We start from the raw sequence: 23,586 nt of genomic DNA, 5'->3' as shown, positions 1-23,586 counted from the left end.
TGCCAGACTTAAACTCCAGTGATGTCGCGGCACTCTCATCTTGCAGTGTAACAGAGGCTGAAGGGTTTTGGGGCGGGGGGTGGGGGTGGAAGGAGTTTTCTGTCCCGTTTATTTATTTATATATGATAAAGCCAAGTCAGAGTGACTTTTATTGATCATCCACAAGCCTCCAGCTGTCAAATAATTTGTACTCACGGGCTTGGCTTTTCTGATGGAAGTTGGGCGGCGGGGGGGGCGGGGGGGTTGATGTTCTGTTCTTTTCAACTTTCCCATGCGACCTCAAATTCCCTAGCGGACTCGCATGACATGTCTCCTACAATCAATACTCCACTAACTGTGAAGTGGCTGGTATTTCTCTCTTCCTATTACTTGCATTCTAACAAATGCCACAGCTTTTGTTTTGTTTTTTCCCCCTTTCCCTTTTGTTTTTAATAATTACTGTCCATTTCAAAGTTTACCTCCCCACACCTTATTTGTAAGAGCAGGAGGAAAATGGCTAGCAAACTGGGCAGTTATTGCCTTGTACCAATTTTTACCACAATCTCTGCATCGAATAAAGCTCAACCTGTCAATATATGCCGTTCTTACACAAGGAACCTGTACGATCTCTCTCACGTGCATGCACACACAAACACAATAGCATGGAATTCAAGTTTTTATTCATGGAACGTTTTCTTTGGCAGAAGGGGAAGGTGACTTTTGCTGTTTGCCCCTCATTCTGCGGCCCCTTTCCCCCCCCCTGAAAACCAGGGTGCAACACAACAGAACATTGGGGAGGCTGAAGGGGAAGGAGGGATTGGCAAAAACTCTCTCCCCTACTTCCACCACAAACTCTGCTGGATGTAAACTTCGTTTGATATAAGGCGGATTCCTAAATTCCCGAAACAAATGCAACCAATCTTGTGCATGCAACAAAAAAAGCTTTTGCGCAGTCACATATTTGATTGCCGTAAGCCAATCCTTAAGAGTGCACAGTCATTTTGCTCTTCCCGAAAGTTTGCTGACAAATTGGAAATATGGAGGTTGCACCACTTGATGAGAAAGCAACTGGAACAGCCTCAGAAATAACTCAGATCCAGGACTGGCCCAAGTCACGTTGCTACCCGAGACGCAGGGCAAAATAGTGCCCCCTCCACCACCCATTCCATGTGCTGAAGCCACCAGATTGGTAACTGGAAGACATTCTTCTTCCTAGCTGGATAAATGGGTCCTCGCTATGCATGTCTATCATGTATGGTTTAGTTTAGTTTGAAATGCACCTGTTTGTTTGTTTGTTTGTTTGTTTGTTTACTGCTTCTGCTGTTTTTATTGTACATCACCTTCAGACAATTGTATAGAAGGCAATCAATCAATCAATCAATCAATCAATACTTGGTCACTGGTCCTACCAGCCAGCATCTGTCTCCTGAGGTAGCCTCCAAACTATTGGAAGTGCCAGCACTGCTCAGAACACAGACCTGTCTAGTCAAAACAAAATCTGAAGAAGTGTGCATGCACACGAAAGCTCATACCAGGAACAAACTCAGTTGGTCTCTAAGGTGCTACTGGAAAGAATTTTCGATTTTGTTTTGACTATGGCAGACCAACACGGCTACTCACCTGTAACTGTCTAGTCAACACTCCTATGGAAACCTGACAGAGGCATCTTCTTGCCCTGGTACCTGATATTCATTAAACTGGGCATCCTCTAGCTCTGAGCTACAGCTCCTCATCACAACCTTTTGTTTTAGAAATACCAGGTCTACCTCACGCCCCGCCCCCCCAGCACAGACCAAATGCAGCCTCAAGTCAGGCATCCTCTATACCCTATACCCAAAACACAGCCTCGCAAGAACATCTGACAGAACGACACAATGGCTTCCACTCAACCAAGTTCTACTCGGAGTAAAACCACTGAAATTAATGGGCCTAAGTTAGTGAATCTTAATGGGTCCCCCTCTTGAGTTGAGTATAACCCAATGTCATTATCAATCAGTGCTGCAGGTGCTTTGAAAGCAACCAGTATGGGTAACAGGATAGGATCAGGCATGCTGTCAGTGGTTTGTATGCCAGTCTTGGTTCTTTGGGGCAAGGGTGGAATATAGTAGAAGGTTTATAGATAAGGTGGGTATATTTGTCAAGCCACTATCCCATCATCTGACTGCAGTAGGAGACTCCATTTTGCTGGGTGCCTACACTATAGCTCGCTTTATTTAATGTTTAAACTAGCCCTGCCATTTGAATGTTGTTGCAAATCTCTATTATGTCCAGTATGTTTTGTCCAGAGACAAACAGCATAAGCTATCGCGTGGGTCTTTTACAGTTGTAACAAACAGCTACAAGTTTTGAATGTATAAGCAGCTGTCTGCAGTTAAGCATATAAAGCGTGAATTGCATGGGCTGTTCCTATTAAGATTAGTGCAAACAAAAGAGGTCAGACGCATGGATTGCGTTTCTCTACTTTTAATCTGCTTGCCACTATTTTGCATTGTATTCCTGGTGCTGTGTTTAGCATGATTCACTTGCTTGGCTGAGTCACAGCAATCTGCAGTCTTCCAAGGCTTGCATCTCTTTTCTGGCTTCAATAGGCCTGCACTGGAGACAACAATCAGTGTGCTACTGAAATATGAGACCGATAATTCTCACATGAAGTCATCTGGAAATCATCCCAAGGCTACCCTCCCAAGCACTCTCCAGTGGCACTGATATGGCAAAGGTGTTGCACAAATCCCAAAGTTGTGCCATTGCACTAGCATAGCTAGCAACGCAGGCACAAGAATCCAACAACCAAAACGAAAGGGCAAAAACAAACAGGAGTGGACAATAAGCCAGGAATGGCGTATCACCAACCTTTGCTATGTTTCATAGATATGGTTCCCAATCTGCTTACCGAGATGACCCATCAAGAACATTTCAACTACATCATGGGAGATATCTCCCTAATCCCAGATTAGAAGGGTGCCTGCTATTGTTGTGATGGGTGGAATTCAATATAGCACCAAGGCTAATGTCCCATCACAGCAAGGACTTCTTGCACCCCTCTCCTCACCTTGCAAGCCCCCTGCATTTGTCCCTCAACCCTCTGGAGCAGATATGGGGATGGTACAGGGCACACATGGAAGGAAGGGAGAAGGGGAGTCCCTCTGCAGAAGTTGTTTTGCTTGTGCAGTTATTTAAGATGCATCCAGACAGGCTGGATAAGTGTGAGTGGAAACAGACACGTAAATATCACAGAACAGTAAAAGGTAGTAGAGGACAGGCAAGGAAAGGAAGGAAGGAAGGAAGGAAGGAAGGAAGGAAGGAAGGAAGGAAGGAAGGAAGGAAGGAAGAAAAGAGCAGCCCAGATACAACCTGTCAAGGTCCTCCCTCTGGTGTGGGCAGCAAACAACAGAAAAGCAACTCACATCCATGAGTGAACAAACAAAAACGTGTGGAAGCTAATGTGCCAATCACACAGCCAAAAAAAAAAAAACCCCTCTGCATCTCACTTGCAATATAAAGCTTCTGTCTGGAAGCACCCATAGGCTAAAGTGAGAACAATTGTAGCTGCTTTTTGTTGCAGCAGAACAAAAGGCCAGATCAGAACTGAGTCTTTCCAGGCACTTTGAAGTTTAAATAACTGTGAAGTCTCATTACAGAGAAAGTAAACGCCAACATTAATCTGGTTACCATTGTGGCCAAATTAAAACAAATGCTAGGAAATGCTACCTGGGTTTCACATAACCAGGTCTGTCCCTCCACCAACAGGATCCACCAGCAAGGCTTCCCATGGGCCACATGTTAAGTCTGGACGAGATGTCCAACGACAAACCACACCCAATCCCTGCAAGAGGAAAGCACCAATGGATTTGCTCCTCTTCAGTTCACCACATTTTCAGGGAAGACCAGAACTCGAATTAACATTAAGATGCAGCTTCCCAAAACGAAAGAAAATCGCAGGAAATGTTGCCCACCAAAAGAGCCTTCACCTTGAAAGAGGAATGGCCAACAGCATAATTGAGTTGCAGCGTAAGATTAAGAACAGCTTTGCTGGGTGAAGCCAAAGGCCCACCTTAGTCCAGCATCCTGATCTCACAGTGGTCAGCCAAGTGCCTATGGGAAATCCATAAGCAAGGCATGAGTGCAACCATACTCTGTTCCCGCTTGCGATTCCCAGCAAGTGGTATTCCAAAGGCATGCTGCAACCCACTTACGCCCCATTAATTTGTTTACTCCCTTTTTAAGCCATCTAAGTTGGTGGTTATTTTACTACAGCTTTCTGGAGCAAATTCCATAGTTTATCTAGGTATCATGTGAAAAAAGTACTTCTAATTTTTTTTCCTGTCCTCTGTCTTCCCCAATACATTGGATGACCCTGAAAGCTATGATGAGGTCTCGGTCCACTTTCTCTTCACTATGCTTAATTTTAAAGTCATCTTTTACGCAATCCCTTGCTCACTTAAAAAAAATAAAATACTAAAAGCCCCAAACGAGGTAACCTTTCCTCAAAGGGGAGTTGTTCCTTTTCTGAACCTTTTCCAGCTGTACAACATCCCTTTTGTATTCTAAGTGTGGTCTCGCTACAGATTTGTATTCCAGCATCGTAATATTGGCAATTTTATCTTCAAACCCTTTACTAAGGTTTTTTATTTTTATTTTACAGCTGCTACACTCTGAGTTTACTTCTTCATCAAGTTACCCACCATCAAGCTATTCTGAATGTTTGCACCCTTGTTCCCTTTTCTACAGCAACATGTATAATGATTTCCACAAGCTACGGTGGGATCCAGCCCCATCAATACCACACGCTACCTGATGGCCTCCAGAACCTTTCTTAAGGTTGTCACAGAACAGCCTTATTTGTCTGATGCACGAATTCCCACCCCCACCCCCCAAAAAATGCTGTGTGCAAACAAGGAGCTGGCCCCATTAGCACCTTATTCTCCTTTAGCAATGCACTATCAGTTGCAATCTAGTGTCAGCACACCAAACTGTCCAAACACAATGTTTGGGATAAATGGTAGTCTAGCTGAATAAAGGGTTCCCCTGCTCTGTGAGTGTGTGTGAAATAACTTGTTGTAACTCTTTTGGGAGGGGGAACTTACGGGAAATGTATGGTATAATGCTGGAAAAACAGACTGTGATTTCCCCCCCCCACCTCTCTTTTTTCTCTTCTTTTACCCAAGAAGATTCCAAGCTCCAAAGTAAATTAACACAATGCCAAAGAAGAGAAATAACAGGATGTATTTATCCGTAAGCGGATTCATCCCACGATCAGAATGCCTGTGACAGATACAAAAAAATATAAATACAAAAATAAAATATTGCAGCATTAGTCTGTTCCTTTATTTTAAAAGCATGCGCGCACACACATACACATTGAAAAACTGCTCCAGAAAAAGGAGGAAGTGGCCTTATGACTTCACAGGAAGCTTAGCTGAAGCACTGTGCACTGCCATCTTCAGCTACAAACAGGAAGAACAGGTTTCAACCTGAACTTCATCATTGAAAAACACGAGAGTGAAAACAAGAAAAAAGACTGCACATTTGAACAATAATCTAGTGAAAGTGCAACAAGAAGAAGAAGAGGAGGGGGAGGAGGAGGAGGAGGAGGAGGAGGAGGAGGAGGAGGAGTTTGGATTTGATATCCCGCTTTATCACTACCCGAAGGAGTTTCAAAGTGGCTAACATTCTCCTTTCCCTTCCTCCCTCACAACAAACACTCTGTGAAGTGAGTGGGGCTGAGAGACTTCAGAGAACCCAGACCGCTTCTTACACATCACTTTCTAGAATGACTGGCATAGCTGTCAACTTTTCCCTTTTTTTAAAGGGAAATTCCCTTATTCTGAATAGGATTCCTCGCAAGAAAAGGGAAAAGTTGACAGCTGTGATGACTTATTGACATTAACTTTGCAATGTAACATTGATAAACGCTCTTATGTTTGTCTTTCCCCCTCCCCATTTTTATTGCTGACGGCACAAACAAGCTTTGTACTCTATTTCATGCAACTCGTATCATATGGTTCTGGACAGGACATGGTTTACTGCAACGTTCTAATTTTTTGTTGGTTCATTCTTTATAAATGTTCTGGTTTGCAACAACAACAAAAGTTTAAAAGAAGAAGTGTTTGGGTGTTCCCATTCCTAGAAGGACTGTCTGCATGTCAAAAGGCTGCAACTGTAATGATACCACTCTTTGTTCAGGTGGTGTCTGCAGAATTAGGTGACAAGGATACAAATGCAGTAGATAAGGACTACATAAGCTGGAGAGTGATCAAGAGTGTTGGACTAGGGCCAGGAAGACACAGGCTCAGATCCCCACTCAGCCCTGAAGTTGACTGGGCGACTTTGGGCCGGTCACTAGTTCCTCAGCCTAACTTACCTCACAGAGTTATTATGAAGATAAAAATGGAGGGGCAGGGAGAAGCATGTGCACATTTCGTTGAGCTCCTTGGAGGAAAGGTGAAATACAAATGTAGTCAATAAATAAATAAACTACAACTGACACACTCTGCGTGCATCCTTAATACATTGGTCACCTTAATTGTTTATAACAAAGTAGTTAGTTAAGCCTGCTGCATACTGTAAAAGGGAGGAATTAATTAATGGCCACGTACATTTTCCACAACCATTTATTCTATAAGACAGTAAATACAGATAAAGCCTGGCTTTTTTTGGCATGACATCTTTTTTTTCACCTATACCAGGTAAGACAGCAATGACTTAATACACTGTAAGACATATGTTCCAGGATACACCAATTATAATATAAATTTTCATTGTCCACAAAGAGCTGGCCAGAGGCAGATGTGCTCCCAAACCATATAGGAACACAGGAAACTGCCTTATATCAATTCAGAATATTGGTCCATCTAGCTCAGTACTGTCTAGGCTCTAGGATTTCAAAATGGGCTCTCTACCAGCCCTGCTTGGAGATGCCAGTGGTTGAACTTGGCAAATACTCTCCCACTAAGCTATGGCTGTTCCCAGCCGTTTCCCTGCTATCAATGAGATCTGCACAGGAGATACTCCTGGTGATTTGTGCTCGTGGTTATTTGATTCTCCTTGCCAGGAAGTATGGAGGATAAGATCTGTTAGCGATCACCCCCCCTTTTTTTTACTACAGGCTGAAGAAATAATCAAATCAGTAGTTACACACATGCAATAGTGCACCTTTCATCCACCTGTGGCTAGTATACTTTTCTACCATGAACACATAACTAGTATAGTTTTGTGCTATGAACACACAACCAGCAAAGAGACCTAAACTTTTAAAAAGGAGGGATCTTTTAAATGGGGAGGGGGGCGGTTAACTTGGCAGTGTGTGTTCAGATACCAATCAAAAAACTTGTTTTGTGGCAAAGGAGGGTTATTGCTTCAGTTCTGTTTACACCTATTTGTCCATTTAGGGGTAGGGGTGTTTATGTTTGTGTGTGAAAGCTAATGTTCACGGGGTCTAGGAGACTGCATTATGAAGCAGGTAGGGCTCTGTTTGAATCTCTCGGGAACAATTTATTTGTTATATGACTTGAAACAAGCCATTATTTTTTAGCCTCAGACCCCCCTCCTTCAACATTCACACTCACAACTACAATAGAGGGATAACAATAAATAATAGCCATAATAAATAATAATACTGGCATGCATTACAGCAGGGATGAGGAGCCAATTGCACATTGGGTATAACGGACTCTACAACCCGCATCATCCCTGACCACTGGCCATGCTGGCTGGGACTGGAGTGCAACAACATCTAGAGAGCCAGGGGTTCCCTTTCCCTGCCTTGCGGGGTTGTTACAAGGCAGGCTTCCTCAACCTCGGCCCTCCGGGTGTTTTGAGACTACAATTCCCATCATCCCTGACCACTGGCCCTGCTAGCTAGGGATCATGGGAGTTGTAGGCCAAAAACATCTGGAGGGCTGAGGTTGAGGAAGCTTGTTATAAGGAGTCCTGAGGTAATGCATTATTAGGTCAGCATCATAACATGTTTGAGGAAAGCAAAGTAATCTAGGCTCTGGAGCGGCCCTGCCCACCCAGTCTGACCATTGATTGGGCCCTTCTAAACGGGAAGAGCTATAAAGGACTTCCTGGGATTTTGCTCAAGCAACGATGGTCTTCCTAGTTCCCGTTTATCTTGGTGTGCTCCTTGGGCTTGAATGCCTGACTTCGTCCCTTAGTTCTGGGACAACTCCCGACTTTTGTCCGACTCTTGTCAATAGCTCAGCCCCCAAACAAATGGGGAAACCTGTCAACACTGACCAATTTCCAACTCAGCGCTTCTTCTTTGACCACCTGCTCCAAACCTGCCTGGCAGAACAGGCCCTCAGACAAGGGCTCTTTTCATTGCCAAGTAGCAGCACGCCTTCCCTGCCTCCTTCTCCTCTCCCACTTAAGATGCCACCGTGGCTTGTCTGACTCCTAAATGTTAATATGGGGTGCCCGGATCCATAATGGTACACAGTGTAAGTGAATGTCTCTGGGTAGACAGCAATAATAATTAGCTGTCATGATGTGAGGAAAGGATAATCCATGCCATTGAGTTAACAATCACTCACGCAACACACATGGATTTTAACTAATCTTAATTTGGAGGAAAAATAACAATTCTAAATATATCAAATGGCTTCTTTTCACAGCAACCTGCAGCAGTGTTTATCTCTAGCTCCCAGCACATGCGAGTTATTTCGTTCCTCTCACTGGCAGTTTTACCATTTAAAAGGCCAAAATGAGCACTCGTAGAGCAGGGGTTGCAGTTTAATCCTCCATTTGACAGCGAGTCACGCTCGCTCTTCCCCCTCACCCCGGCCAATCTCCCTTTCTTCTCCCACCATGTATATCAAGTTCTAGTTCTAGTACACATGAAGTCCAGAATACTGCTTCGGTGGGCCGAATAATAATAATAATAATAATAATAATAATAATAATAATAATAATAATGCGGGCTTCAGGTAATATCTTCTGCAGCCTTTGCAGCAATTAACACAGCTGCCTAATGAATTCACACTACTAGTTTGAGCAACATTTGAAAGTCTAGGAGCATCGCTCTGCCACTCTGTTACTGATGTTGCAAGTTAATAGTTGTACAGGAGCTGTACCGAACATATATATGTGATACAATACTTCCCATGTTCTAAGCGCCAAAATGCATGGTCAGGGCAGTCACAAGATGCAACTTTTGCTGGATGGCACCATTTCAAATGTGGGGGGTGGCACTCACATTTTTTTAAATGCTCCCTCATATTAAAAATTCCCTGTACTCACATGTGAGGAAGAAGGTTAAACTAGAATACAATGAGTTATTTTATACTAGGGAGCATTCAAACATACTGTTTGCCCACTTGAAGTCTGAAATAGTATTTGTTTATTTATAGCATTCATGCATCGCCACGCATCCTGAAGTTCTCTAGGTGGATTACAAAAAAAATAAATTCTTTTTTTAGAAGAAAAAGAAAAGCAAAGCAAAATAAGATATGAAACTAGAAACAAAAGTAACAAAACAATTTCGCTGCATCCCCAAAGTTAAAACACTGATAAAAAAAACAAGGGGAAAAAATCCGTCTGAACCACGCTACTATTCCGTGTGGGTAGGAAGATTGGTAAATTCAGTAACTAGGAAAAAGATGGGTTATGAATGGCAGATTGCCCAGAATAAAAGTACATAGCATGCATACAGAATTTTAGACAGTGTTTCATATACATTTATCTCAGTAAAACAGCCCTATAGGGCAGGCCAGCATTGTTTTGTTACAGAGCAGCAGCCGAGGCCAAAAAAACAGTGGTTTGCTGCCAAAGAAATACATTTGATCCAGAAATTTCTTATCCACTACCCTACAGCGGGCTGACATACTACTGACATCACATGGAAACCATTTCCAGCTGTTACACTTAACTCAGAGAGCCAGTGTGGTGTAGTGGTTAAGAGCGGTAGACTCGTAATCTGGGGAACCAGGTTCGCGTCTCCGCTCCTCCACATGCAGCTGCTGGGTGACCTTGGGCCAGTCACACTTCTTTGAAGTCTCTCAGCCCCTCACAGAGTGTTTGTTGTGGGGGAGGAAGGGAAAGGAGAATGTTAGCCGCTTTGAGACTCCTTAAGGGGAGTGAAAGGCGGGATATCAAATCCAAACTCTTCTTCTTCTTCAGTGATGGGGAACCTGTGGCCTTCCAGGTGTTGTTGAACTTCAACTCCCATCAGTCTCTGCCAGCATGAGGCATCATGGGAGTTGTAGTCCAACAGGTTGCCCACTCCCGATCTTGTTGCTTTTTTTATTCTGCATCAATGAAACTCACTATGCAGACTGGGAATTTTTTAGCCTGTCACTATAAACCTCTCTTTCCCAATATTTGCAACAGGGTGGTGAAACTCATGTAACAAGACACTGCTTTAAATTACACCACATGGCAGCAATAAGCTAGGCCTTAAATGAGGCTGTAAGGAAAGCCAGTCAGGAGATGTGGGTTTTGAGAAAGGATTCCAAGGGGAAAGGATAACTGGGAGGAAGGAAGAGAGAGGATGGCTGCATCAAGCATGAGCAGCAATATAACAGAAGACAAAGCAAGGATGGGGAATCTGTGGTCCTCCAAATGTTGTTGGGCTACAGCTCCCATCAACCCTTACCATTAGCCATGCTGGTCAAGGTTTATGGGAGTCAAGGCTTACCTCTACAAACATTTACGACACATACAAATCTAGTGGGCATACATTCTCCTAAAGATTCCTGAGAAGCGTAGCTTGGCAAGGGTGTTGAGAACTTTCTGTGGGCGATCCCAAGGCACAGAATTCGCAGTTCCCAGGGGTACTGTCGATTCAGTTTTACAACTACAGCAGGGATGTGCCCAAAGGAAGGAATGAGTAGAGCCAGTTGCAGAGGAGCATGCTCATTTTAGGAAAAGTGAAATGGGAAACAGGGTGAAGATACAGTGAGTGATGGTGGTGACAATTTAAAAAGGCCATGGATAAGTCTATCAGCCACAATAGCTGCACTGAGCAGTAAGGTTATTGTTGTGTAATGTTCTTTGTAGTAAAGAATGAGAATGGGAATCTCAAAATAAACATAGAAGACAACACAGAAATTCGAGGGGAGATGGAATAGCACAAGATAAAAAAAATGAAGTCAGCAGAAACAGGACATGCAGAGGAAGAAATAATAATTGTGGGACTTAAGTAAGTAAGAAGGCGAGTTACAAAGTGTGGTTGGAATTGGGCAGAGTGTGTGTGTGTCCATTCTTTTGCACCCATAAGTGCATATAAAGTTAAAACACAAAATGGGGGAAAACACACACATAATACTGATAACACCTCTCCAATTTACTGACCAGACTGCATTTTATTATAGAGACATTTGACTTATCTGAGGGACAGCGAAGAGGGATTTGCACAGCTAGGTTCAGCTGGTTTAAAAGAAAGACTTTGCCCATAACACATATCTCCATGCTGTTGCAAAGGCTGTGTTTGAAATTCTGGACTAAAAGGTGCTCACATTTTGTAAATCAGAAAATATAGATCGGCTTTTCGACTCTAGAACTTGCATACATTTACTAGCATGTTTGCTACTAATAAATCAGGCCCGCAACAAAATGCCGCAAAGCTGAGTTCTCCTTTTCAAGAATCCAGCCTGTTGGGACGACTTCCAGGGCACTCCATTCCGCACACACTCTCCAGCAAGCATTTGGTTCCAACAGAATATGCTCAGTCCAGCTGTTCCTTCACCCCTTCCTGTATACCTGAAGGAGCATCTCCACCCCCATCGTTCAGCCTAGACACTGAGGTCCAGCTCCGAGGGCCTTCTGGAGGTTCCCTCCCTGTGAGAAGTGAGGTTACAGGGAACCAGGCAGAGGGCCTTCTCAGTGGTGGCGCCCGCCCTGTGGAATGCCCTCCCATCACATGTCAAGGAAATAAACAACTATCTGACTTTTAAAAGACATCTGAAAGGAGCCCTCTTTAGGGAGGTTTTTAATGTTTAATGCTGTATTGTGTTTTTAATGTTCGGTTGGAGGCCGCCCAGAGTGGCTGGGGAAACCCAGCCAGATGGGAAGGGTAGAAATAAATTATTATTATTATTATTATTATTATTATTATTATTATTATTATTCCTTTTAGGATCCCCCCCCCCCTTTTGTACTTCTGCAAGCCCTGGAGTTGTTCAAGCCTGCTGAGGTTCAGACTTACCGGTAGTAGCCGAGTTCACTAGCAGCATTCAGGACGAACAAGGAAATAAAGGCTTGGCCTCAGAATCGTAAGCAAGAGGCATGTAGTCAACAGAGTGACATAGCCTGCAGCCACATAGATTTCCACACTCTTGACCAACCACCACAGCAAAGTATGTCACCACTAATAGGTAGCACTGTGAAATAGCCTTACGCCCTACTTAGAAAGCCACAAGATAAGGATGCAGTGCCAACTTCAATACATTACTAAGTGATGGAAATTTAGCTCCCTGATCCCAGAAACGCTCTTGTCCTCATCTTTCAGACTAGATACATCAGCTTATGGTTCAACTTTCCGCCATTCTAGGCCTGCCAGCAGAGACATCCTTCACAAGCAAACTATACATCCAGAGAACATTCCTACACTCCACCGAGGGTTCTGGGATGCCCTCCATTTTAAGGGGTGCAAGCTAGGCCAGAACACACACAGGAACACCCAACCTTGCACACTGCCTCTCGATGCCACTTGAACTCAATGCCACCTAGTGTCAGCGCCTCAACATTCGCCAGGCATTTCCGTCTGGACCAAAAATGGCAACGATGCATTCCGTTTTGGCGACTGGTAACCCTGTTTTAAGGTGTCATTTGGTGTCTAGCTTAGATATCTGAGTTCCTAGCACTGCCTAGTGTGCCTTTTAGGGTCAAGCTGGTCCTGCTCCCCACTTCCTTCTCCCTCTCGCAGGTCCAGCCCGTAGACTCTGTGAAAAAGGAGCCAGGCAAAAATTAGCCTCACTCAGCGCTTGACATTTCTTGGCTCCACACGGCCAGAGGAACTACCAGTATATTATAGAGGCAGATGCAGCAACATCCACAAATCGTTCTAAGTAAAAAGAGATCAAGGAACATGACATGAGTTTGAGAAAAGTAGCTTTGTAAGTAGCTCTGTGAGGGCAACTGTGCATTTCATAGATCTCTTATTTTTCCCTTCTCGCCCCCCCCTTCCCCTCCCATTTCTGTTTCCCCACTCTTCAAACATAAAGACTCCATTATCTTTGAACAGCTTGCTCTACACATGAATTGACACATTTATTTTACAATAAATAAGTGAAAGTTATCTATGTTTCCTTACTGTTAATCTACACACAAAGAAATAATAAACAGAGCTTGTCTACAAAAATGCAACGGCTGCAGTCCTCAGAATTCAATTAAGCTAAAATAATTAATGCTTCCGCCATATTAAATTACTTTTACACATTTGAGCCACTGAAGTTCCCCCCTCAACACACACTTTATTCTTTAATCTTTATTTCTCTTCTTCTTCTTTTTTATTCAATTTTTTTTATTCTAAATTTGTTTCAAAGTGCTGGGGAAGGGAGGGGGGAAAGAGGGTTGGGCTGGGGAAGGGGGGGAAGGAAGTAAAAGGGAAAAAAGATGAGCGCAGTTTGCAGTTCAAATGTAAATAGTCTCCTTTTAGCTGACATAGCATGTCGGCTGTTTTGTGCCTTTGATTAAAATAACATTTTAAATGCTTTGAACAAACATATCTCCCCGCTCTTCTAAAGGATTATTTTACATATTTCTTGGTGGAATAAAGAAATTTTCATTCTTCCTGTCGCAGCACAGAAAAGCTAAGAATATCTTTCGTCGCATAGAAAGTGAAAATATTGTAGGCTGTTGCATTATTACCAAAAAAAAAAGAGGGGGGGGGAGAGAGGGAGAGAGAAAGCTGCCTTAGAGATTAAGTTTCCCTTTTATGAAATCGTATTTAGTCTCTTTTTTAAACAAATCTAACAACAATGCTCTACAGCCTCTCACTGGGAAATACCTTTAATGTTAAATACAGATTCTGATTTTCTTGGCTAATGCAGAAAGCCGTTCTATTGAAAAATAAATAAGGGGCTTGGTATATCCCACTAAAGCCTTTTCAGTGAATGACTTCTGTAAGGGCTTTTTTTTTTCCATGGCTACCCTCCATGGCTGTAATATGAAGCTTTTATCCTACTATTGAAAACTATCCTCTGCTATTAAAAAAAAAGAAAGGAAGTAAAAGGAGCAAAAGGAGGGAGTAAAGGTGAGCAAAAAAAAAAAAACCCTACCCTAAAATAGGACCTGCAGACCTCTTTATCTCAGAGTTCAATCCCTAATTTGAGAATGCCTTATTTCTGCCATTATTTACCGGGGGAGTTTTTATCCTGTGTCAAGGAAATGGGGCGGGGGGCTCAAACAAACCACTTCTTTTATTTATTTGCAGATTCGAAATATCCAGCTTATTTTCATTTGATCTTTGGTTAGCATGGGAGAAAGATTAAAGAGCTCCAGCTCTTCCCCTTTCTTTCTTTCTTCTTTCTTTCTTTCTTTCTTTCTTTCTTTCTTTCTTTCTTGTGTGTGCTTATTATCATTATTATTCCTTTTGCCTCCTCTCTTCTTCTTCTTTTTTCTTTTTTAGGGGAGGGGGATCCTAACCCTCCACAATTGCCACGGCAAAAAGCAAAAGTGTGCTAGAAACAAACCTAAGTTAGCACAACCCCAAAACCTGTTTGTAAATCGAAGGTGGGCAAAACAGAGTTCCACAGCACCTGCTGGCAACGTGCGCTGGCAAAACGTCTTCCGATTTGGGGGGGGGGGATTTTTTGCATTGGAGAGAACATTTTATGTTTGCAAAAGCTTCACCGGTTAGTGGGTTATGCGTGCACAGGCGCAAGGAGGTTTCGGCTCCCAACTGCAGCATCCTAAACCAGGAATGCTATTCCTATCTATCTCTGGGAGAAAGCAGCGGTTTGCATCTCAGAGACATCATTAAGGTGTGAGGCAGACTTGCTCCTGATTCTTTATCTGTGCAGTCTTATTGCAGGCTCTCTTTCCTGGTTGTACAGCGGACAAACACAACTGCATGCAACATGCATCTTAGGGTGTGTGTGATTATTATCGATACCGCAGCAGATAGGGGTGGAGAGGCTTAAACGCTTTCCTCCCCAGCCCTGCCCTAACGAAGATCACTCCTTCAAAGCTGCTACTGTATTTGCATTGAGGCAAAAGCACTCCCACAGTCACCAAGTAACAGCCTCAAATGAGAGGTTTTCTTCATTTTTAACAAAATAAATTTATATTAATTTTCCAATATCTACTCTGTATTACCAGTTTTGCCAATTATACAGATTCCAATGAACACACAAATAATTCCAAATTTATACAAATTTTCCCGTGCTCCTTGATCAATTATTCCCCCCGTTCTTAAATTTCGGATGTTCCTATTTTTATTTATTAACATCTAATGACATTTCAGTGGTATATTAATCATTCAGATAACAGCTGCATTTTAGCAACTACTATTCGTGTTAAGAAGGAGAGATTTTCTTCAGGACAGCATTAGGGAAGGAAAAGGTTAAAGTACCCCTTTCCCAACTGCTGCAGTTCTAATAATGACACACACAGAGAGAGCAGCTGCTACTTGCCATTTTAAAAATATAATAAATGCAAAAATCCATTTAACACCACATCTACATATGCTTTGGCCAGAATAAGTACGTGTGACATTTTTTTTTCCCCTGACAGACAAACTTACAGGGTAAATTTGAGAAAGGATGAGTGACTTCATCCCATTCAGTATCACATAGCTCTTGCAATTTTGTGAAACTATTCAGCATCCAAGCCAAGGCCCATGACATGTTACCATGTGACAGCCTACAATCAGTGATGTCATGGCTTGGCTGGGTCCTAAAACCGAGACCCCCCCCCTACACACACAAAAAACTACGCTAGGTATTTGAAATGTGTGCCAACTTAATGAGGTGTATGTCATTTTTTTCCAGTGTATAGTTTATTTGGCTTCTGATAATCATGGGAAGGGACAACTGCTCTGCACGGCACTGTAGTATATGTCTCAACTCCATAGAGTTGGAAGGGACCCTCAAGGGCCATTTAGTCCAACCCCCTGCAATGCAGGAATAACCTCTACTTTCCAAGATTCCGCCAAGCATTCAAACAGGGACCTGCTTTTCTGAAAGGCTGGGACACAGTCTGGAACGCAACTCACCATATAGCAAAGGAAAGCACCTTTAGAGAAATTTGGGTACTAGGTCTGCACTCTTCAAATCAGCTGCAGAATCCTGTAAGCGGATGCAACAGCTGATCTGCAATGTACAAGGGCTTGAAGCCTAAGGGCGACAGAGGGGATGTACCCAGTCATTTCACCACTGCAAGATAATATTACACACATGTAAAAAGTTATCCTACATATCATTCTAAGCTTCGATATGTTTTACTTTCTCCCAGGATGTCCCTGCAGATCTGCTGCTGCTGCCCAGTAATCCAAATCTGATACGGGAGCTTCTGTGTCCCTACATCTTATGACTTGGTTTCAGGATGCACAGCCCAGACTATGGTTCCCCCGGCCCTGGAGATACCAAGAACCAAGCTTCTTTTTCCTTGCCATAAAATCTCAAAGCTGTAAGAAAGCCAAATTCCGAGGCAGAATTCTAAAAAAATACCAACAACCAAAACACAAACAAACCCCAAAACCTGACATCAGATTCTCTGTTCCGGAGCTATATTCAATTCGTTTCAGCTACAGAGCTGTCACAAGTAAGTTTGGACTAGTTTCAATTTGGTTTGAGACCAGGAGAGTTTTCTATGGCCGCCCAGTGCTAAAGAAAAAGAAAAAAAAGTTATCCTGCATTGTGCACAGTTCAAGGCAATTTCTTCAAGGTGCTCATCCAGGTGGATGACACAGTCATCCTTTCTGTGATAACCCTTCAAGAAGACCAGTGGCAATCTGCTGAAGAAGTGTTGGCTGACACAGCCTCAGGGCAGCTTTGACCTACACAACTAATTTCACCGCAACGTCCAGGCACTTTAGAAATGAAAGTACACCATACTTGTCACCTTCTGGCCTCAGACCAACTTGCGCTGTTTTTTCCAACCCTGTACTTCGCAGAAGAAGAACTCATTTCTGGTGTGAAGCATTTATAAAGGTGCTGTGGTTCTCTCTCTCCTCTCTCTCTCTCTCTCATCCTCTCTCTCTCTCTCTCTCTCTCTCTCTCCTTTCTTTTGCTCCAGATTTAGGAACATATGGGGCACTTAAATATCAGAAATGGCAGAGGCCTGTTCAAGGGATTCCAAAACCAATGAGATCAGTTCTGCCTACACACAAGCACCTTAACACATCCAGCTTACTAGCACACCTGTTTAGTTTTGTATTGTCCTGCCTATAAGCGCACACCTAATCCGTTTTAAACCAATTTAACTGTGGCGGACACCTGGCAATAGTAGAGTTGCAAGGGTGGTAAGAACCTGCAGGAAACTACAACAACCTGTTTCACTGTGGGGTGGCGGGGAGAACAAAGGAAGCATTTCTTATTGCGGTCTACACAATTTCTGTTGTTCAGGTTCACGCCTTCATCCCACCAAAGGCAACGGCCCTTCCCACCCCCTCACATCAATGTATCTGGCAGGGGTCAGGAACCTCAAGTCCCCAGGGGCAAGTGTATTTCTGAATTATTATGAGCTTGCATTTACCGGCATCAGTGTGGGAATGGTTTTGCTTCGCTTTGTGCTTAGATGCTGTTGCAATTTGGGATACACAGTTAAAACTGGTGGAAATGTTGTTTGCTTATTCTTGCGATCTGCTTCGAGCTCAACGTGTTGGCAAAGCAATGTACAAATATTAAATCGAAAGGTTTTTTTTTTACAAAAAGTGGCCTTCCTATCTTCACTTTCCAGCCCTCAGAATGCACACACACACAAACCCGCCGCCCCCCCCCCCAAGCCATGCAACACACTGGTGTCCTGCTTCCCAACCTCCCTCGAATGCTTTTGCCTAGCTGGGATGTGCCTCTGGGCAATGATAACGCCTCTTGTCTGAAGAACGCAGAGGGCGTGGGAAAGTCTTGCTTTTTGCTTTTGGGTATGCAGCCCTGCTGTGCAAACGGTAAGAGGTGCATCCATTGCTTTGCCCACTAAATAGCATGCAGCCCCTAGAGAGAAAGCCCCCACCCCATCAAAGGATATCCCCTTCTGCCTTGCTGTCCCGCGTAGACAAAGAGGGTGCATCTACATTTGTCGTCAAGATGGGCTAGCAGAAAAGTTAGCCAAGACATTTTCTTTACCTAGACCAGACATCAGTCTGCCTTGGGAAAGTGGGTTGGTATTTACCTCTAAGGGTGTTTAACCCTGCAGAAAGCCTACCTCAACCATTTTTCTCCGGTTTTCTAGTTAATGGAGGTGCTACCTTCGTCTGGAAGCTACGTTCATTACAGCTCAAAGAAGAAATCTGCATTTTATTAACGTCTCTGAAACTCTGGCGTTGCATTTTGTCCAGGTGAGACCTTTCCAAAGCCGAGTTTTCTAAGTGAGGCTTTCAGCATTATCGCCAAGCAACTTGTCTCCCAGTTGTGAACTATGGGCAGGCCGATACCTGTCGCGGATGGGAGTAGGGGAGAAGTACCCAGCCTTCCCTAACCCCTTACCCATGTAGCACCGGTGCTTTTTTCCAGGGGGTACTCAATGTTATGCAGTACCTCTTTTTCTGTTGTTAAAAAAAAGTGTGGCACTTACTCTAACAACATCATGGTGAGTTTTCTAGTGAGAGAAAAAGCATTGAGTATCACAGTTGCCAAACGAGGGCTCAGAAACCTGCCACCTTGATGCGCACCATGGCCTATGCTAGTAGCCATCCCTCGCAAAAATCAGATCGGCAAAGGGCCCTCTACTGCCCATGGAACGAAATCCTATTTAGAACAGGTTCCACAGAAGCCTGAAAAGAATTGGGTTCTCCAAAGCATGTGGCAGACGTTTGATCCCCACCCCACCCCTGGCTACTACAGAAGTCTTAAGAATTATCGGGACTTTCCACAAGTCTCTCTCTCTTTCTCTTGGAAAAGGAGAGGATGGTTGTTAGGACAGTGGTGGAAGACTATACACCTCAGTTGACTTAATGTATAAAAACAACAAAAACATGCTGTACCTGCAACGTTCTCCAGCTTGGGGCAAATTCCTTTAGGCGTGAGAAGACGGTCTTCTTCGTCGGGCGTGACTTGGATCCCGATTTCCACACGGCTCTGACACTTTCCTGAGCTCGGAGCGTGATGATGGGGGAGGGCTGCTCTTATCCAGGTTTCTTCTCGTAGCAGGAACCACCAATGCCATTGCACTGCTTCCTCTTGTGCTCTATAAAAACCAAGATGTCTCCCAGGGGGAAGTTCATCTGACACTGTCCACAGGTTAATAGGTCGGGGTCTGCTCCACCCGTCGCAAGGCCGAGCCCAACCGGATCTCCTATCGCTAGGGTCTCATCCTCGTGGGCAATGGCGGTTTCCACATGGTCAGCCTCTGCTTTAAGTGGGTAAGCAACAAAGAAAAAGAGAAAAAGAAAAAGTGAGGGTCAGGGGAAAAGGAAGGAAAAAAGAACTGAGGGCAATTTTGTTTATACATTCTTATAGCCTGACTTAGAGCAGGGTTGTCTTAAACCCCAGAGGTTACTTTTTAATAATAATAATAATAATACAGGTGAAACTCGAAAAATTTGAATATCATGGAAAAGTCCATTTATGTAAGCGTTTTCATTAGCTACTGGAGTTTAATATATGAGATAGCCTCACAACATGCAAAGTGTGATATGTAAAACAAAGTTGAAATGTTAATTTGGGGTTCTCATCAGCTGTACGTCATAATCATCACAATTATTACAAATAAGGCTTGACATATCTCGCTTTGCATGTCATGAGTCTATCTCATATATTAGTTTCACCTTTTAAGTTGAATTACTGAAAGAAATGAACCTTTCCACGATATTCTAATTTTCTGAGTTTCACTAATAGTAATAATAATAATAATAATAATAATAATAATAATAATAATATATTTATACCCCGCCCCATCTGGCTGGGTTTCCCCAGCCACTCTGGACGGCTCCCAATAGAATATTAAAAACACAATACAGCATTAAACATTAAAAACTTCCCTAAACAGGGCTGCTTTCAGGTGTCTTTTAAAAGTAGGATAGTTGCTTATTTCCTTGACATCTGATGGGACGGAGTTCCACAGGGCAGGCGCCACTACGAAAAGGCCCTCTGCCTGGTTCCCTATAACCTCACTTCTTCCAGTGAGGGAACCACCAAAAGGCCCTCGGAGGCTGGATCTCTGTGTCCGCACTGAACGATGGGGGAGGAGACGTTCCTTCAGGTATACAGGACCGAGGCCTTTTATATATATTTATATTTCCCTCCCTGCTTGTCTCCACTCAAATGATTTAAATACGTTCTGCAACCGAGTCTGTCTGCGGAGCCAAAATAACAGGCAGGTCTGATGTGGCTTTCCTGAATGTATCTTCAAAGAATAACCCATCAGCAATGCGCTAAGAACAATAAGAGCCTGTTACGATCGCCATTAACTGCTTTGATCCAATGGACAGTGTCAACTGTTTCGCCTATGGACTAATTAAGCAGCCCCATCCAAGTCAGCCTCAGTGTCTTCTTCTGCAAAATGGAAACAATAACTGACCTACCTGATAGGGTTGTTGCGCTCTCTCTCTCACACACACACAACACACACACACACACAAAAACTTGAAAAATGTATAACAATAAAGGTAACATTTTGCAAGAATTGCTTAGAGAGCTTTTTTCTTAAATAGGCCTTTGTGAATAAGCCTGAGTGCCGTCCTATTACTCTATCCTATACAGTTTAGGGTATCTTCATGTTCCTTCCACCCCCAACTCAGACACATGCTCTTTGTAGGAAGGATCCTCTGCATGCAATGGGTCTTTTGGCAGAGCTGAATATACAGGATTGGTCTTACAAATACTGTACTGTACAGTCACAGGACTAAGAAGAAACGCCTTTTGGGCTCCAGGGGCACATTTGGAAAACCTAACAAACTATTGTGGGCTCCACAAAATACTATTTTGCAAAAGAAAACTGGCAGTGCTTGGAACACCCTAAAATAAAGCTCCCCCTAAAACAAAACAAACACAGGCAGTAAAAAAGCTCTCCCAACGCTATGAGGAGATGCCAGGGATGGACCCCGAATTTGCTCTGCGTGCAGGGCAAATGTTCTGCAGCTGAACTGCAGAGCTTCCACCTGAGGTGGCCTCCCTTTCTCCTAACAAACACCACAGGGGTTGGAGCATCTTGCACTGAGGGAAGAATGGTAAGAGAAGACAGAAGAACTGCTTGAATGAGCTGCCAACTCTTCACCTTCTCAGCGATTCAGCTGAGGTGGCCTCTCCCTGCCCCAACCATCACCACAAGGCTACTCAGGGACCATCTTTCCCTGAGGGGAGGAGAATTCTCCTTTTCAAGGAGTCCCCACCACACACACACACAGCCTTGTCGCTTACATGGTTTTACTTAATCTCTATTCTTTCAATATTTCTACGTAAACCACTTCACGAGGCGTGCCTGAAACGTGGCCAGAGAAATAGAATAAATATCATGGGGGAAAGCTTTTGTGTTAAAGCACACAACAGTTCAACAAGATAAAACACTTCTAAAGTACACAGGAGGATAGGTAGAGAATGTGGATGTCAAAATGGTCACCACACGATGGTTCCACTCCACACTCCCTGCCAGAATGTTTATTTCAGAAACAGGGGACGTGGCAATAATGTATATAGATCAACATATTACGTTCAGGAGAAATTGTGATCTGAGAGAACAAACCTGAGCTCTCTTTCCTTCTTTTTGGAACGAGAACTTTGGTGTTGACGCAAGAACACGTCCATTGCTTTCTTTAAAGATTATATTGTAGTAATATTTAAAAAAAAATTTAAAAAGATTTCCGTGAGGAAAAATCTGTGTGTGCTCATCTCAACGTTACCGTACAAGACTCGTTTCGTTTGCGGCCTAAAGAGAACCACAAAGCTTTCAGACAAACAGAAAATCCTACATAAAAACAGTTTGGGCCTTTGTGTGCTCAATTTCCAGAATGGCCAAGAAAGATGTTGCCTCAAGAATGGCTCCCTTTCTCAACGGTGAAGAGGCAATCCCAGGGGACAGAGTCTGTCTTTGCATCGTGGTGGCCAGGAAAATGTCGGAAACATTGCCTGAGGTAAGACTCCCCTACAAAGGCAAAACCAACTCAGGGAACAAGTCCCTGTAGTTTGCCAGTAGGCCTATGGGCAACCTACCAACATGCAGAAGGGGGCTTCCTGGGCTGGCTTTGAGCAGAAAGAGACTCTCTTTCAACACGCAAACCCCGCCACCCCAACGCAAGCCTGACTGAACCACTGGGGCTACTGCCCAAATGAGCAGCAAAATCGCTTGTTCTTTAGTTGACGGCAGCTGAGCCGAAGTGGTGGTCGGCCTTATGAAAGAAAGAAGCAACATGTCTTGCACCCAAGCCAAGCCAAGGACGTGCTTCCTATTCTCCCTTCCCCATGTGTTCAACCTGGACCAAGTGGTACCATACTCTGTCAGGCCACAACGCCCTTCCTCCTCTGCCCACGCTTGGCCCAGGGTGGGCATGAAGATGCCCCAGTTGATGTGGACCTTCTGTTGGTAGAGGTACACCAGAAATGCTTCTAATGTCCTGGTTGACAGAGAACTAAGGAGCCAGAACTGTGGACCAATCCTAGGATTAAATAGCACTCTGGGCAAAGGAGACTTTGAGTGTGTTTCCTCAGGGGTTAATTTTGCAGTGCTGTCAAGCTGTGTGGCTTCATGCAGGACTATAAAACCTAGCAGCGTGGCACGTATTCCCAGCAGCGCCCATGAGAAGATGCTGGAAGTACCTCTCAAGAATTTTATCCTTGCTCAATGCAGACAGTGCATTCAAACACCGAGCTCAGCTGAGCAATACCTTCAGCACTCAGCTTGCCCACCCCTAAAGGCCAATGCTGTGCACACATCACTCTATAATATGCTTATTATTTTATTTTTTTAAAATGCCTTAGGTTACATGGTTGTTCCCATGTACAGAGACAGGAGGGCCTGAGGTTCCTCGTGAATTACTGGGTTCTTGGAGGTCAGTCTCTCCACCACAGCCATACACGCACCAGGCATTCATATTCCAGATTATAGTAGATGCCAGAATGAATCTGGCATAATTTCCTATGGAAAATATCCAGCAGTATGAATACCTTCCTATTGCTGCTTTTCAAGTACTGTATGTCTTTTTCAGGTATTGCAGCACTAGGAAAGTCATATGTCTGCTCTAACCAAACTTTCTCCCGTCGGATACCAATTCCACCACATGCCATCCTCTCTTCTTCCATCTTCTCTCCCCCAAATACTTGCTGGTTTTATGGAATTTTAATATCAGGTCCTGGCAACCTCAAGTCTCCATTTTATTTACGTTACGTCGCTGGATTTGCATGCAACCCTGATGGCTGCAGAATGTGAACTTGAAAGGGCAGCTGCGCTGAGCAGCAACGTTTAAAGCAGCCAGAAGGGAAACAAATACTTTTTTAAAAAAAATGCACAGAAAAATATTGTAATTCAAAAACAAACAAACATGCACTTCAGCACAAATGCATTTGGTCAACTTAC

At 43.6% G+C, this 23,586-nt stretch overlaps 1 protein-coding gene across 1 annotated transcript in view; it reads right to left on the bottom strand.

Moving 5' to 3' along the window:
• Positions 1-23,586, bottom strand: part of BCL11B (BAF chromatin remodeling complex subunit BCL11B) — a 155,506-nt gene that overhangs the window by 116,523 nt on the left and 15,397 nt on the right. The window contains 3 exon segments of the mRNA XM_033140168.1: positions 19,064-19,151; positions 19,153-19,212; positions 19,214-19,431. Coding sequence (XP_032996059.1) covers positions 19,064-19,151; positions 19,153-19,212; positions 19,214-19,431 — 366 coding nt within the window.

This window comes from Lacerta agilis, chromosome 1 (assembly GCF_009819535.1).
Source record: "Lacerta agilis isolate rLacAgi1 chromosome 1, rLacAgi1.pri, whole genome shotgun sequence".
Classification (NCBI taxonomy): domain Eukaryota; kingdom Metazoa; phylum Chordata; class Lepidosauria; order Squamata; family Lacertidae; genus Lacerta; species Lacerta agilis.
The sequence above is the reverse complement of the archived record's forward strand: the minus strand, read 5'-3'. Positions and strand labels throughout refer to the sequence as shown.